Source organism: Rana temporaria, chromosome 3 (assembly GCF_905171775.1).
Source record: "Rana temporaria chromosome 3, aRanTem1.1, whole genome shotgun sequence".
Classification (NCBI taxonomy): Eukaryota; Metazoa; Chordata; class Amphibia; order Anura; family Ranidae; genus Rana; species Rana temporaria.
Window position 1 is genome coordinate 463,748,450 of NC_053491.1, and position 13,006 is coordinate 463,761,455.

At 45.1% G+C, this 13,006-nt stretch overlaps 1 protein-coding gene across 1 annotated transcript; it reads left to right on the forward strand.

The window, feature by feature from the left end:
• Window positions 1–416: 416 nt before the first annotated feature.
• Window positions 417–11,251, forward strand: LOC120933553 (vomeronasal type-2 receptor 26-like). Its single transcript, XM_040346810.1, has 3 exons — window positions 417–641; window positions 6,416–6,539; window positions 10,321–11,251. Exons 1-3 carry the CDS (start codon window positions 426–428, stop codon window positions 11,238–11,240), a joined length of 1,260 nt encoding a protein of 419 aa, XP_040202744.1. The 5' UTR covers window positions 417–425; the 3' UTR covers window positions 11,241–11,251.
• Window positions 11,252–13,006: the final 1,755 nt, after the last annotated feature.

The window sequence follows — 13,006 nt, forward strand, 5'->3', positions numbered from 1 at the left end:
TAATAATTTTTTTTCTAAAAATGTGAACTTGCCCTTTAAGGGTAAAAGATAACTTGAGTGTGACAGTTCCTATATTGTAAACTGCCTGAACTCTTCGTCTAGTCTCAGAGTCATCTGTTCTGCCCTGTCCACCCATCTGACCACACACACTGCCCCCTGAGAGGATAGTGTGTGAGGTTAGGAGGCTACCAGAGCAGAACTAGATTACCTCTGACTCTCAGACTGAAAAGTTCAGGTAGGGCACAACACTTCAGGTGACCTTTTACCCCTGGCTTAAGCTGAAGAGTGAGCAAAAATACATAAAATCGGGGAAATGGCAAGTTTTTTAAAACTATTCAAATAACTGAAGACCAAATACTATACTCTTGAACAAGCCCAGCTAGTGATAATTCAATTTAGTGTTTGTTCTACAGCTCCTCAGCTATATGAAGAAGATACATCTGAAACTCGCCAGTGGCAGGGAAGTCTTCTTCAATGAGAATGGTGATCCTCCTGCAGCATATGACATCATAAACTGGCAGCTTAGCCAAGACGGAAGACTGCAACATGTGATAGTAGGAAGTTATGACACTGGGAATATAGCTGGAAATGTTTTCACCATCAATGCTAGTTTGGTGCAGTGGGGCGCTGAAAATAAAAAGGTAGGTATTGTATGTCAACTATCCTTCAATTCTCTATATTGGTGACTCTAGTAGGTATTAGGATATAGCATCTGTTACTGGTGCTACTGCAAGGCCCTCTATTCTCCCGTACCCCCAAAATACCATGCCACGCTACTTCTCCTTTGGCTGAAGGACTGCTTCTCTGAGTTATCCCCTGAATAAATGGACCATCTTTAATACTATTCTGGAGTACAGACATAGAGGTCCCATACACTGGTGTTTACACCACAAGCTCTGCTGACTCATCGAGCATATGCCCGTTTGAGTCCTTATACTTCAGTAACCCTTCACACAACCGGTGGTGGGTTCATTGTTGTGCTTCCACTTTAACCCTGATGGCATGTGGAATACCTTTTCCTGCTACAGGGTATTTTTTCACTTTTTATTCATGGACTGTTCTATTTATGGTCTATTAACCTCTGTATGATAGCATATGGACTTGTTTCAGTACAAATTTTTAAGCACTGCACAGATTTTTATTTTTCTGTATTTCTTATATTACCAATCTCCTACCTGACTTATGCCGCGTACACACGATCGGAATTTCCGACAACAAAACCGTGGATTTTTTTCCGACGGATAATGGCTCAAACTTGTCTTGCATACACACGGTCGCACAAATTTTGCTCAGAAATTCCCAACGTCAAGAACGCGGTGACGTACAACACTACGACAAGCCGAAAAAAATGAATTACAACGATTCCGAGCATGCTCAGAATTTTTGTTGCCTCGGAATTGGATACACACGATCGGAATTTCCAATAAGAACTTTTACTGTCGGAAAAATTGAGAACCAGCTCTCAAACATTTGTTGTTGGAAATTCCGACAGCAAATGTCCAATGGAGCCTACACATGGTCGGAATATCCGACCAAGAGCTCACATCGAACATTTGTTGTCGGAAATTCCGATTGTGTGTACGCGGCATTACTGTGTGTGAAGGAACCATCCAGCACCCAGCTTTGGTGCTTCCATCAGTATATACAGCATCCTCTAGTCTGGAACCAGGAACCAGGTATTATAGACCCCAAGATACTAGACGACACCAGCTTAGGTGCAAACTGGAACTCAAACTGCCTTTATTGTAAATTCACACAGATAACACGTGATTTAACACGTGTAATTGTGAGGGCTCATTCACACTATATGCAGTGACTGCCATTTTACTACACCTGATTAATACCAGTCACCACTAAAGCATTAGAAAACAATTGTTTTCTTTGTGCCCTGTTCACACTATAATGATACTTTGAGGTGCATTGCATGAAAATGCAGATTTGCTTCATTTTTTTTCTGCAATGTGGTGGTACTAATGAGAAAAAGCTGCAGGGTCTGCATCCCTTTAAAACTATTTTCTCTTGGTCAGTAGATCCCAAAAAAAAAAATTCCTATTGAAGGCGGTGCCTAAAATTTTACTTGTATCTTAGAAAATCATTGTACAAAATGTCATTACAGGGGTTCCTCTGTACCCTATTGTTGTACAGAATGCCTCAAAGGTTGAAATATTGCATAGAATTTTACAGAAAATTACAGCGGCTGCAGATTGAAAAGGAGAGGTAATTTTTAATAACATTAAACTAAAATATGGCTTGTGTAGAAATTTAAAAGAAAGAGGGGAGTTGGATTGTTTCCAAGCACAGAAAATGGCGTCTCACAATCCCATAGATTGATGAAGATAAAAAGAAAATATCTACTGAGAGAAGCAACAGTTCTCCCAAGGTGGGGGATTTTTGAGTGAGAGACATCACTACTGTTTACAGGTAAGCACACTATACACACAGGGCCAGATCCACAAACAAATTACGCCGGCGTATCTATGGATACGCCGCGTAATTTCAAAGTTCCCCCTGTCGTATCTTTGTTTTGTATACACAAAACAAGATACGACTGAATGAGGGATCGATCCGACAGGCGTACGTCTTAGTACGCCGTCGGTTCGTAGGTGCATATTTACGCTGGCCGCTAGGTGGCGTTTCCGTCGAATTCCGCGTTGAGTATGAAAATTAGCTAGATACGGCGATCCACGAACGTACGTCCGGCGCATTTTTTTACGTTGTTTCCGTAAGGCTTTTTTTGGCGTATAGTTACTCCTGCTATATGAGGGGCGTATCCTATGTTAAGTATGGCCGTCGTTCCCACGTCGAATGTTGAAAATGTTACGTCGTTTGCGTAAGTCGTTCGCGAATAGGGCTTTGCGTAGAATGACGTCACCGTCGTAAGCATTGGCTTGTTCCGGTTTAATTTCGAGCATGCGTACTGGGATACCCTCACGGACGGCGCATGTACAGTTGAAATTTTTTTTAATTTACATTGGGTCAAGACGTATTTACATAAAACACGCCCCCATCACATACATTTGAATTGCATGCCCTTACGCCGCCTAAGTTACTCTACGCCGCCGTAACTTATGGCGGAAATTCTTTCAGGATACAAAAAAAACTGTAAGTTACGGCGGCGTAGCGTATCAGAGATACGCTACGCCGGACGGAGGAATGCGCCGCGCTACGTGGATCTGTCCAACAGTGTTGAAAAAAAATCTAAATTTAATAATACTCATTAAAAGCAGATAAACAAATGTTAGTATGGACAACAATAGTTACAAACGTGAAATGTGTAATGGGATGCAGCTGGCCAACAAGTTTCTCACATTGGTGCTTCGTCAGGGCCTTGCAACCTTCTTTTGAGTTGTGTGGTCTACTCTGCTAGAAATTGTAAATGAACCAGGATGCAGGCCATAAGTCCCAAGACTGAGAGGGGCAACCAACTCCAGCAATAACCAGTGGTAGCCAGATCCACTGGTTTAAGATGTGCGGGTATTAGAACAATAAAGCCACCATCAACAGATCAGAATCTGTAAGTTGGCCTGGTATGATGATATACTGGCAGCAGGTTGGGGGTCGTCCCGCACAGCGTGCGGTCTCCAATACAGGGCGGCTTGGCTGGAGCTGGTGCTTCCACTCTGCAGGCTTGTGTAGAAAGTAGAGTTACCCTTTAAATAACATGTAAAGCCTCGTACACACGTTCGGACATCCGACAAACTTTCCCTTGGATTTTTGTCCGAAGTGATTTGTCCGGTCACACCCATAGCATACACACGCTCAGACTTTTCTGAAAACGTTCCCAACATCACATGGTTTTTCTGCTCTTTTCTGCTCTTTATCGCTAAACCCTTTGGTTAACTTCTGCTATTGTTGGTTGATTTTAACATTGGTTCTGGGCATGCGTGTTTGTACTTCGGACAAAAGTCCGATGGCTTGCTGTACACACGGTCAGACTAGGCACCATCGGACTTTTGTTGTCGAAAAGTTTGTCTGTTTGTCTGTTTGCAGACCAAACTTTTTGTCCGACGAAACACGAAAAAGTTGGTCCGATGGAGCGTACACACGATCGGACAAATGTGAAAACTTGTTGATTTTGAAGTTTGTTGGCCAAAAGTCCGACCGTGTAAGCTGCCCTTATTACTAAATACCTGATCATCGCAAATTGCAGTAGTCTAGGTACAATTTTGAACAGTTTGAACAGTTGAAGTAATTTCTCTCAACTTTAGTACCATTCACTTTTAACCTTATCCATTGAATTATCCAAGTAAAAGATTTAAAGGGATTGTAAAGGTTAGTTTTTTTTATTTTCTAAATAGGTTCCTTTAAGCTAGTGTATTGTTGGTTCACTAACCTTTTCTTTTGATTTCCCTTCTAAATGTTTTTTTTTCTTTGTCTGAATTTCTCACTTCCTGTTTCTCCTCAGTAAGCTTGCCCCTGTCATCTGGCTGGGGGGTTAATCAGCCAGAACAGCTTACTGAGGAGGAACAGGTAGTGAGAAATTCAGACAAAGAAATAAAACATTTAGAAGGGAAATCAAAAGGAAAAGGTAAGTGAACCAACAATGCACTAGCTTAACCACTTAAGAACCCACTCCTGCACATTTACGTCGGCAGAATGGCACGGCTGGGCACAGGCACGTACCTGTACGTCCCCTTTAAGTGCCCAGCCGTGGGTAGCGCACACCGCGGGCGCGCGCCTGCGACCCCGTCCGAAGCTCCGTGACCGTGGGACCCGCGGACTAGATCGCCGCCGGTGTCCCGCGATCGGTCACAGGGGCTGAAGAACAGGGAAAGGTGAGTGTAAACACACCTTCCCCATTCTTCACAGTGGCAATGTCAGTGATCGTCTGTTCCCTGATATAGTGAAAGGCGATCACTGACGTCACACGTCCAGCCCCACCCCCCTACAGTTAGACACACATATGAGGTCACACATAACCCCTACAGCGCCCTCTAGTGGTTAACTCCTAAACTGCAATTGTCATTTTCACAGTAAACAATGCATTTTTATAGAATTTTTTGCTGTGAAAATGACAATGGTCCAAAAAATATGTCAAAATTGTCCGATGTGTCCGCCATAATGTCGCAGTCATGAAAAAAATCGCTGATCGCCACCATTAGTATTAAACAAAAAAATATTAATAAAAATGCCATAAAACTATCCCCTATTTTGTAAACGCTATAAATTTTGCGCAAACCAATCGTTAAGCGCTTATTGCGATTTTTTACCAAAAATATGTAGAAGAATACGTATCGGCCTAAACTGAGAAAAACATTTTTTTTTTATATATATCTTTGTTGGGGGTATTTATTATAGCAACAAGTAAAAAATATTGGGCCTGATCCACAAAAGGGATACGCCGGCGTATCTACTGATACGCCGTCGTATCCCTGTTTCTATTTATGGAACTGATCCACAGAATCAGTTTCTCATAGATAGGCAGAAGATCCGACATGTGTAAGGGACTTACACTGTCAGATCTTAGGATGCAGTACCGCAGCCGCCGCTGGGGGCATTTCTCGTCGAAATCCAGCGTCGGGTATGCAAATTAGCACTTCCAAAGATCCACAAAGCTTTTAAGCTTTGTTTTTTCTCCGTAAGTATTAGTTTGCCGTCGCAAAATTAGGGCTGCTTTTACAAAGTGTAAAGTTAGTACACCATGTAAAAGTAGACCCTTCTTTCCCGCGACGCTGTCAAATTTTTTTTTTCCCGCCGCATCTCTTTTTTTCCCGACGCAACTTTTTTTACCCGGCGCGATTCACAAAACTTGGCGTAATGTAATTTCGCGCAATGAACATTGGGAAAATCGCGTCGGGAGCATGCGCAGTACGTCCGGCACGGGAGCGCGCCTAATTTAAATGGGACTCGCCCCATTAGATTAGGAACGCCTTGCGCCGGACGGATTTAAGTTACACCGCTCAAAATTTCTAGGTAAGTGCTTTGTGGATCGGGCACTTAGGTAGAGATTTTGCGGCGGTGTAACTTAAATGCCAAAAGTTAAGTTACGGCCGGTTTTTGTGGATCAGGCCCATTGTTTTTTTTTTCAAAATTGTCGCTCTATTTTTGTTTATAGTGCAACAAATAAAAACCACAGAGGTGATCAAATACCACCAAAAGAAAGCTCTATTGTGGGGAAAAAAGGGACACCAATTTTGTTTGGGAGCCACGTCGTGCGGCCGCGCAATTGTCAGTTAAAGCGACGCAGTGCCGAATCGCAAAAACTGGCCTCGTCCTTTACCTGCATAATGGTCCATGTCTTAAGTGGTTAAAGGAACCTATTTAGAAAATAAAAAACAAACCTTTACAACCCCTTTAATGTTCATTGCTCAATGAGAGCAGTGCTTAGCCTTCCTCCTCATTCAATTGCCATTTCTGACTAAAACTAGTGTTCTGCCATGCGAATGCTAAATTATAATTTCTGTTTATATTCCAGGTCCCAGTGTCAGTCTGCAGTCAGAGTTGTCCACAAGGTTTCAGGAAAGTCACAATATCAGGGCAACCCATGTGCTGTTTTCAATGTGTCCCTTGCCCTTTTGGAGAAATCTCCAACCAGTCAGGTGAGCAACATATTGTAAGTATGAATTAGAAAAAGTATATTAAACCGCGCTAAACAACTATCCCTATAAAAATAAAATAAAAAAATAAGCAGCAATAATTTTGTGCAGCACAATCAGGGCCGGCCTTTGCGGTGTGCGAGTTGTGCAACCGCACAGGGCGCCTTGGGCAATAAGGGCGCCGTGCGGCCATCACAGCTTGGCCGGCCCTGAGGCTTCCATCCTGTGCCCTCCATCCTCCGCTCTACTACCTGTCACCCCGCGGTGCCCTCCCTGCACTGCCAGGGAACAGGGTCAGGAACTCCACCCACAGCCAATCGGTGAGCTCGGAAGGGTGCAGAGGGGCGGGGCTATCACTGTTCCCTATTTCCCTCCTTCCAATCCGGAGCATTGGAGAGTGGGGCGGGTGACGTCATGTAGTGATAGTTCCCTGGCAGGGCCAGGTGGTACCATTCAGCACTTTTGGGGGGGGGCGGCATTCTGACATCCCAGCCAGCCCGTTCCACTGCCTGTGAGGAGCACGGCGCCGGGCTGCCTATGAGATCACTCACAGCTGGAGGGAAGCAGTCAGCGAATGAAAGAGGAGCCCGGCGCCGCTGCTGTTAGTTTTTGACACGTGCGGGTTTGACACATGTGCAGGCTGGACTGTGTGTGATCGCGCCCACCCGGAGTCCCGCCCCCCTGCCTGGCGCGCTGTTTCTTCTATGACGAGGTCTGTGTGTCATCTGCTCATCCACCCACCCGTCTGTCAGCCTGCCCCTCTCTGTAAGCCACCCCTGTCAGCAACATCCCCCTGTCAGCAAGCCCCCCCCCTGTCAGCAAGCCCCCCCCCCTCTGTCAGCAACACTCCCCTCTGTCAGCAAGCCCCCCTCTCTGTCAGCAACAGCCCCCTCTATGTCAGCAAGCTCCCCTCTGTCAGCAAGCCAGCCCTCTGTCAGCAACACTCCCCTGTCAGCAAGCCCCCCTCTCTGTCAGCAACACCCCCTGTCAGCCCCCCTCTCTGTCAGCAACAGCCCCCTCTATGTCAGCAAGCTCCCCTCTGTCAGCAAGCCCCCCCTCTGTCAGCAACACTCCCCTGTCAGCAGGCCCCCATCTCTGTCAGCAAGCCCCCCTCTCTGTCAGCAACACCCCCTGTCAGCAGGCCCCCCTCTCTGTCAGCAAGCCCCCCTCTCTGTCAGCAACACCCCCTGTCAGCAGGCCCCCATCTCTGTCAGCAAGCCCCCCTCTCTGTCAGCAACACCCCCTGTCAGCCCCCCTCTCTGTCAGCAACAGCCCCCTCTATGTCAGCAAGCTCCCCTCTGTCAGCAAGCCCCCCCCTCTGTCAGCAACGCCCCGCTCTGTCAGCAACACTCCCCTCTGTCAGCAAGCCCCCCTCTCTTTCAGCAACACCCCCTGTCAGCAGCCCACTCTATGTCAGCAAGCCCCCCCCCCTGTCAGCCCCCTCTCTGTTAGCAACCCCCCCATCAGCACCCTTTATGTCAGCAAGCCCCCCTCTCTGTCAGCAACACCCCCTGTCAGCCCCCTCTCTGTTAGCAACCCCCTGTCAGCCCCCTCTCTGTCAGCAGCCCCCTCTATGTCAGCAGCCCCCTCTATGTCAGCAAGCCCCTCTCTGTCAGCAACTCCCCTTGTCAGTACCCCCCTTCTGTCAGCCTGCCCCCCTCTGTAAGCCATTCCACTCTGCCAGCCTGCCCCTCTCTTTAAGTCACCCCCTGTCAGCCCACCCTTCTCTGTAAGCCACTCCCCTCTGTCAGCAACCCCCTCTGTGTCAGCAACCCCCTCTCTGCCTCTGTCAGCAACCCCCTGTCAGCCCCCCCTCTCCGTCTGCTACCCCCCCTTCTATCAGCTACCCCCAAACAGCATGCAAACCCCTCCTTTCTTCCCCCGCACCAGCAGGGCTTATGTCCTGCAGGCAGGTCACACTGCACTGTCTGTCTATGCAGTCTCTCTCTCCCACCAAGCTGCTGGCGCCGATACCAGCAGAGACAGTGAATGGAGGGCCACTGGACTGATGTCCTAGCAACCAGCGATGCTTTTGCAGGAGAAAGCGTGGTATTACAGATCCCGCCCCCTAACAGGTTCACACACACATCTTTGCAGTGGCTCCTGGAAGGTAAGGTTTTTTTTTGTCTCTCTGATGGGTGGGTTCCCTGATCTTATAATTGTGAATGATGGTGGAAAAACAAAGGATAATCCAAGTATTAATACGATTCAAACTTATTTAAACATACAGCATATACTCTGCAATCTCCATACACATATAATACTGTATGAATAGTGATGTAAATCCATTCCAAAATGTATTGTTACAAATATTTTTTTTCCTCTTTGTGTATGTTTAGGTGACCGTGGGCGAGGGGTGAAGATGGGGGAGGGGGGGGGGGGCGCCACAGAAATTAGCTCGCACAGGGCGCCTGAACACCTAAGGCCGGCCCTGAGCACAATGACAAACAATATATAAAAACCGATACAAATTTAAGTCCATATGTGTACCAAATAAATGATTCATATGTAAAAAGTCCATATTAATGTGACAAAGTGAATGATTCCATATCAATTTCCATCACCAAGATATCCCAGTGAATCCACCACCAGCTGCTTACCAGCTCCAGTGGACCCCTTATCACAGGGAGTCAGTGAACGCCTATGGCTTATAACCCAGCCAGGGCCTTTCTCCACATCTCAGGATCACTCCACACTCCAGATGGTAATCAATGGAAACGGATAGAGGGTTGCCACCGAAAAGGAACCAAAAGGCTCCACATAGTGTAAAATTCCTTAGGTTTATTAAAAGGTCTCACTCACAGCAATAGACAATGAGCCAACATCTAAATCAGCTTTAAGTTTGGTGTGTCGGCCAGCACACAGCCAAACAAACCCGTTCATTGGGACACGAGAAGAAAGATGGTGACATCCAGGGCCGTCTTAATAGCATCACGGTCCCCTGGGCAAAGTAATGCTCTGGGGCCCCTACAACGATGACAGTGCAGGTAAACAGACATCAAGTAGGTAGGAGGCAGACTGCCTCCCCTGTGTATCTATCACTCTCAGTGCCACCAAGGGGGACCCCAATTTTGGGGCAGCGTGGGTTCAAGGACCAGCTGCTTTGGGGAAAGTGCAGGGCCCAGGTGTGCCCTCTAATTAAGACAGCCCTGGTGACATCACTATGTTGCTCCTCCCTACACGTTTCGTCACAAACGCCTCAGGACGACATAATTTGTGACTAAATGTGTAGGATGGAGCGACGTGCTGACGTCACCATCTCTGTGTGCTGGCAGCATTCACTTTGTCACATTAATATTGTAGGTATGGCCTGTTCAGTTATAAGGGTGCAGCTACACTTACAATAGTTAACTATCTATTTTGGAATGGTAGGGGATCATGGGCACCACATCCCTCATTGCTCTAAAATAAAACAGCTTAATGAATGGAACTTTAAATGTGCTACAACTACAGTCTCTATAGGAAAGAAGAAAGAAGCCTGAAACTATCTTGCTTTGCATGTAATGAGTCTCATATATTAGTTTCACCTTTTAAGATGCATTAGTGAAATAAATGAACTTTTGCACGATATTCAAATTTTTGGAGTATCACCTGTATATCCCTGCAATTCTAGATTTTGAGGGTAGTTCCTAACTAATAACTCCTAATTGGGATCATCTGACAGAGAACATAGCCAAAGTTCTTCTGGGCTCACCTTTTCTACATTTGCTCTTTGTAGAGTCTCTAATGAAAATTATGATTTTGTTCGGTATAATGTGTTGCTCTTCTGTTTTTAATATTTCAGATTCAGTTGATTGCAACAAATGTCCATGGGATATGTGGCCGAATTCAGCACATGATCACTGCGTTCCAAAGATCAGAGAATTCTTAGCCTATGATGATCCACTGGGTAAAACGTTAACCTCTACAAGTATTTCTTCGTCATTGATTCCAGTGGCCATCTTTGGACTATTTATTCATTATAAATCCACACCTATTGTTCGTGCCAATAATTATTTTTTAAGCTGTCTTCTCCTGGTGTCATTGTGTCTTTGTTTTCTTTGTTCTTTGGTTTTTATTGGTTTCCCCCATCCTGAAAAATGTCTTTTGCGACAGGTTACCTTTGGCATAGTGTTTGCCCTTTGCATCTCGGGAATTCTGGCCAAAACGATAATGGTTGTCATAGCTTTCAAGGCTACAAGACCAGGCAGCCCCCTCAGAAAATGGACAAGTCCAATAGTATCTTATTTAATAGTCTTTTCATGCGTCATTATTCAAGCCTTTCTTTGCATTGCTTGGCTAGTTATAGCCCCTCCCTTTCTACAGTTTAAAACTGAAATCAAATCAGATATAATTATGGTTGAGTGCAATGAAGGCTCAACCATGGCCTTCTGGAGTATGTTGGGCTTTCTAGGCATCTTGGCCTCCATCAGTTTTGTTGTTGCCTTCTTGGCCAGGAGACTTCCTGACAGTTTTAATGAGGCCAAGTTCATCACTTTCAGCATGTTGGCCTTCTTAAGTGTCTGGATATCTTACATCCCAGCCTCTCTTAGTTCAAAAGGAAAGTATACAGTAGCCATGGAGATCTTTGCAATCCAATCATCAAGCTGGGCTTTGGTAATCTGCATTTTTCTACCCAAATGTTTCATCATATTGTTCCGGCCGGAGATGAACTCAAAAGAACATCTCATGGGTAGAGACAAAAACCTTGATAATAAAAAATAGAAAAAAACAAATCATGTCTGTGCCTATTTTTTACTGTCCTCAATTTAAATGCATTAAATGTTAATTTTTGCTACACCCAGCCAAGAAAAGAGGTGAACAGAAAATGCAAAACCTCTAGTTGGGCTTTAAAGTAAAATGTATTTAGGTTTATGGGCATTCAAATATTCACATATTCTTAACAAGCATATGCCATTTACTAGTGCCACATATCAGTGCCCATCAGTGCCACATATCAGTGCCCATCAGTGCCGCCAGTGCCCAGCAGTGATGCCTATCAGTGCCACCCATAAGTACCCATCAGTGCAGCCTTTCAGTACCCATCAGTGCTGCCTATCAATGCCTATCAGTGCTGCATATCGGTGCCACCCATCAGTGCCACATATTAGTGCCCATCGTCAGTGCCTGTCAGTGCCACCTAATTAGTGCCACCTCATCGGTGTTGCCTTATCAGTGCCCATCAGTTAATGAGAAAAAGTACTTATTTACAAAATTTTATAACAGAAACAAACAAAAAACTATTTATTTATTTTTAAAAATGGTCTTTTTTTTATTTGTTTAGCAAAAAACAAAAACCGCAGAGGCGATCAAATACCACAAAAAGAAAGCTCTATTTGTGGGAACAAAATGATAAAAATTCTGTTTGGGTACAGTGTAGCATGACCACGCAATTGTCATTTAAACAGCGACAGCGCTGAAAGCTGAAAATTGACTTGGGCAGGAAGAGGGTACAAGTGCCTGGTATTGAAGTGGTTAAATCTCTTTTTTTTTTTAGACACTTATGTGAAGTGCAATTAACACCATCATTCTGAATTCTCACCCCTCCCCTAAAGTAAACATTTAGGAATGTACTTGAAAATATACCCAAAATAACAGGCAGGCCTAAAGGCATAGGCAGTGGTGATAAGCATGGAGGTAATAGAATCAGAAGCTCAAGGTGGTCCAATATGTCAAAGCAGTGAAAAGCTGCACATATCAGAAGCCAAAAACATCTGAAATGTCTTTACCAGAGTGACCAACCAATTCAACCACAACATGCCAAAGATGCAATTGACTTGCTCAAGAAGCCTGTTTCTCCTCCCAGGCAGAGAGCAGCCGGTATGCAGCCAGTGTTTTTTGATGCATTCTCTTCCCCCTCCTCTCTATAAACTGGTAAACTTAAAGGGGTTGTAAAGGTTTGTTTTTTGTTTTCTAAATTGTTTCCTTTAAGCTAGTGCATTGTTGGTTCACTTACCTTTTCCTTCGATTTACTTTCTTTCTAATTTCCTGTTCCTCCTCAGTAAGCTTGGCTGACTAACCCCCAGCCAGAACAGATCGGATGATAGGGGCAAGCTTACTGAGGAGGAACAGGAAGTGAGAAATTCAGACAAAGAAAAAAAAACATGTAGAAGGGAAATCGACGGAAAAGGTAAGTGAACCAACAATGCAATAGCCTAATGGAACCTATTTAGAAAATAAAAAAAACTAACGTTTACAACCCCTTTAACAAAAAATTAAAAATAAAACAGCAAAATAAAAAAAATAAAAACACTATTAAGGCCGGGTACTCACGAACAAACATGTACGGTGAAAGCGGTCCGTCGGACCGTTTTCACCGTACATGTCTGCCAGAGGGCTTCTGTACGATGGTTGTACACACCATCGTACAGAAGTCCGCGCGTAAACATTACGCGGGGCGTGTCCGCGTCGTCGCCGCGACGATGACGCGGAGACGTGGGCGGGCCTGCCATTTAAAGGCTTCCACGCATGCGTCAAAGTCATTCGACGCA

Excerpts from the sequence above, each read along its gene's own strand:
- LOC120933553 (XM_040346810.1), top strand. The coding sequence starts at position 426 with ATGAAGAAGATACATCTGAAACTCGCCAGTGGCAGGGAAGTCTTCTTC. Across the intron at positions 642-6,415 it reads GGGGCGCTGAAAATAAAAAG|GTCCCAGTGTCAGTCTGCAG; the intron begins GTAGGTATTGTA and ends TTTATATTCCAG. Across the intron at positions 6,540-10,320 it reads AGAAATCTCCAACCAGTCAG|ATTCAGTTGATTGCAACAAA; the intron begins GTGAGCAACATA and ends TTAATATTTCAG.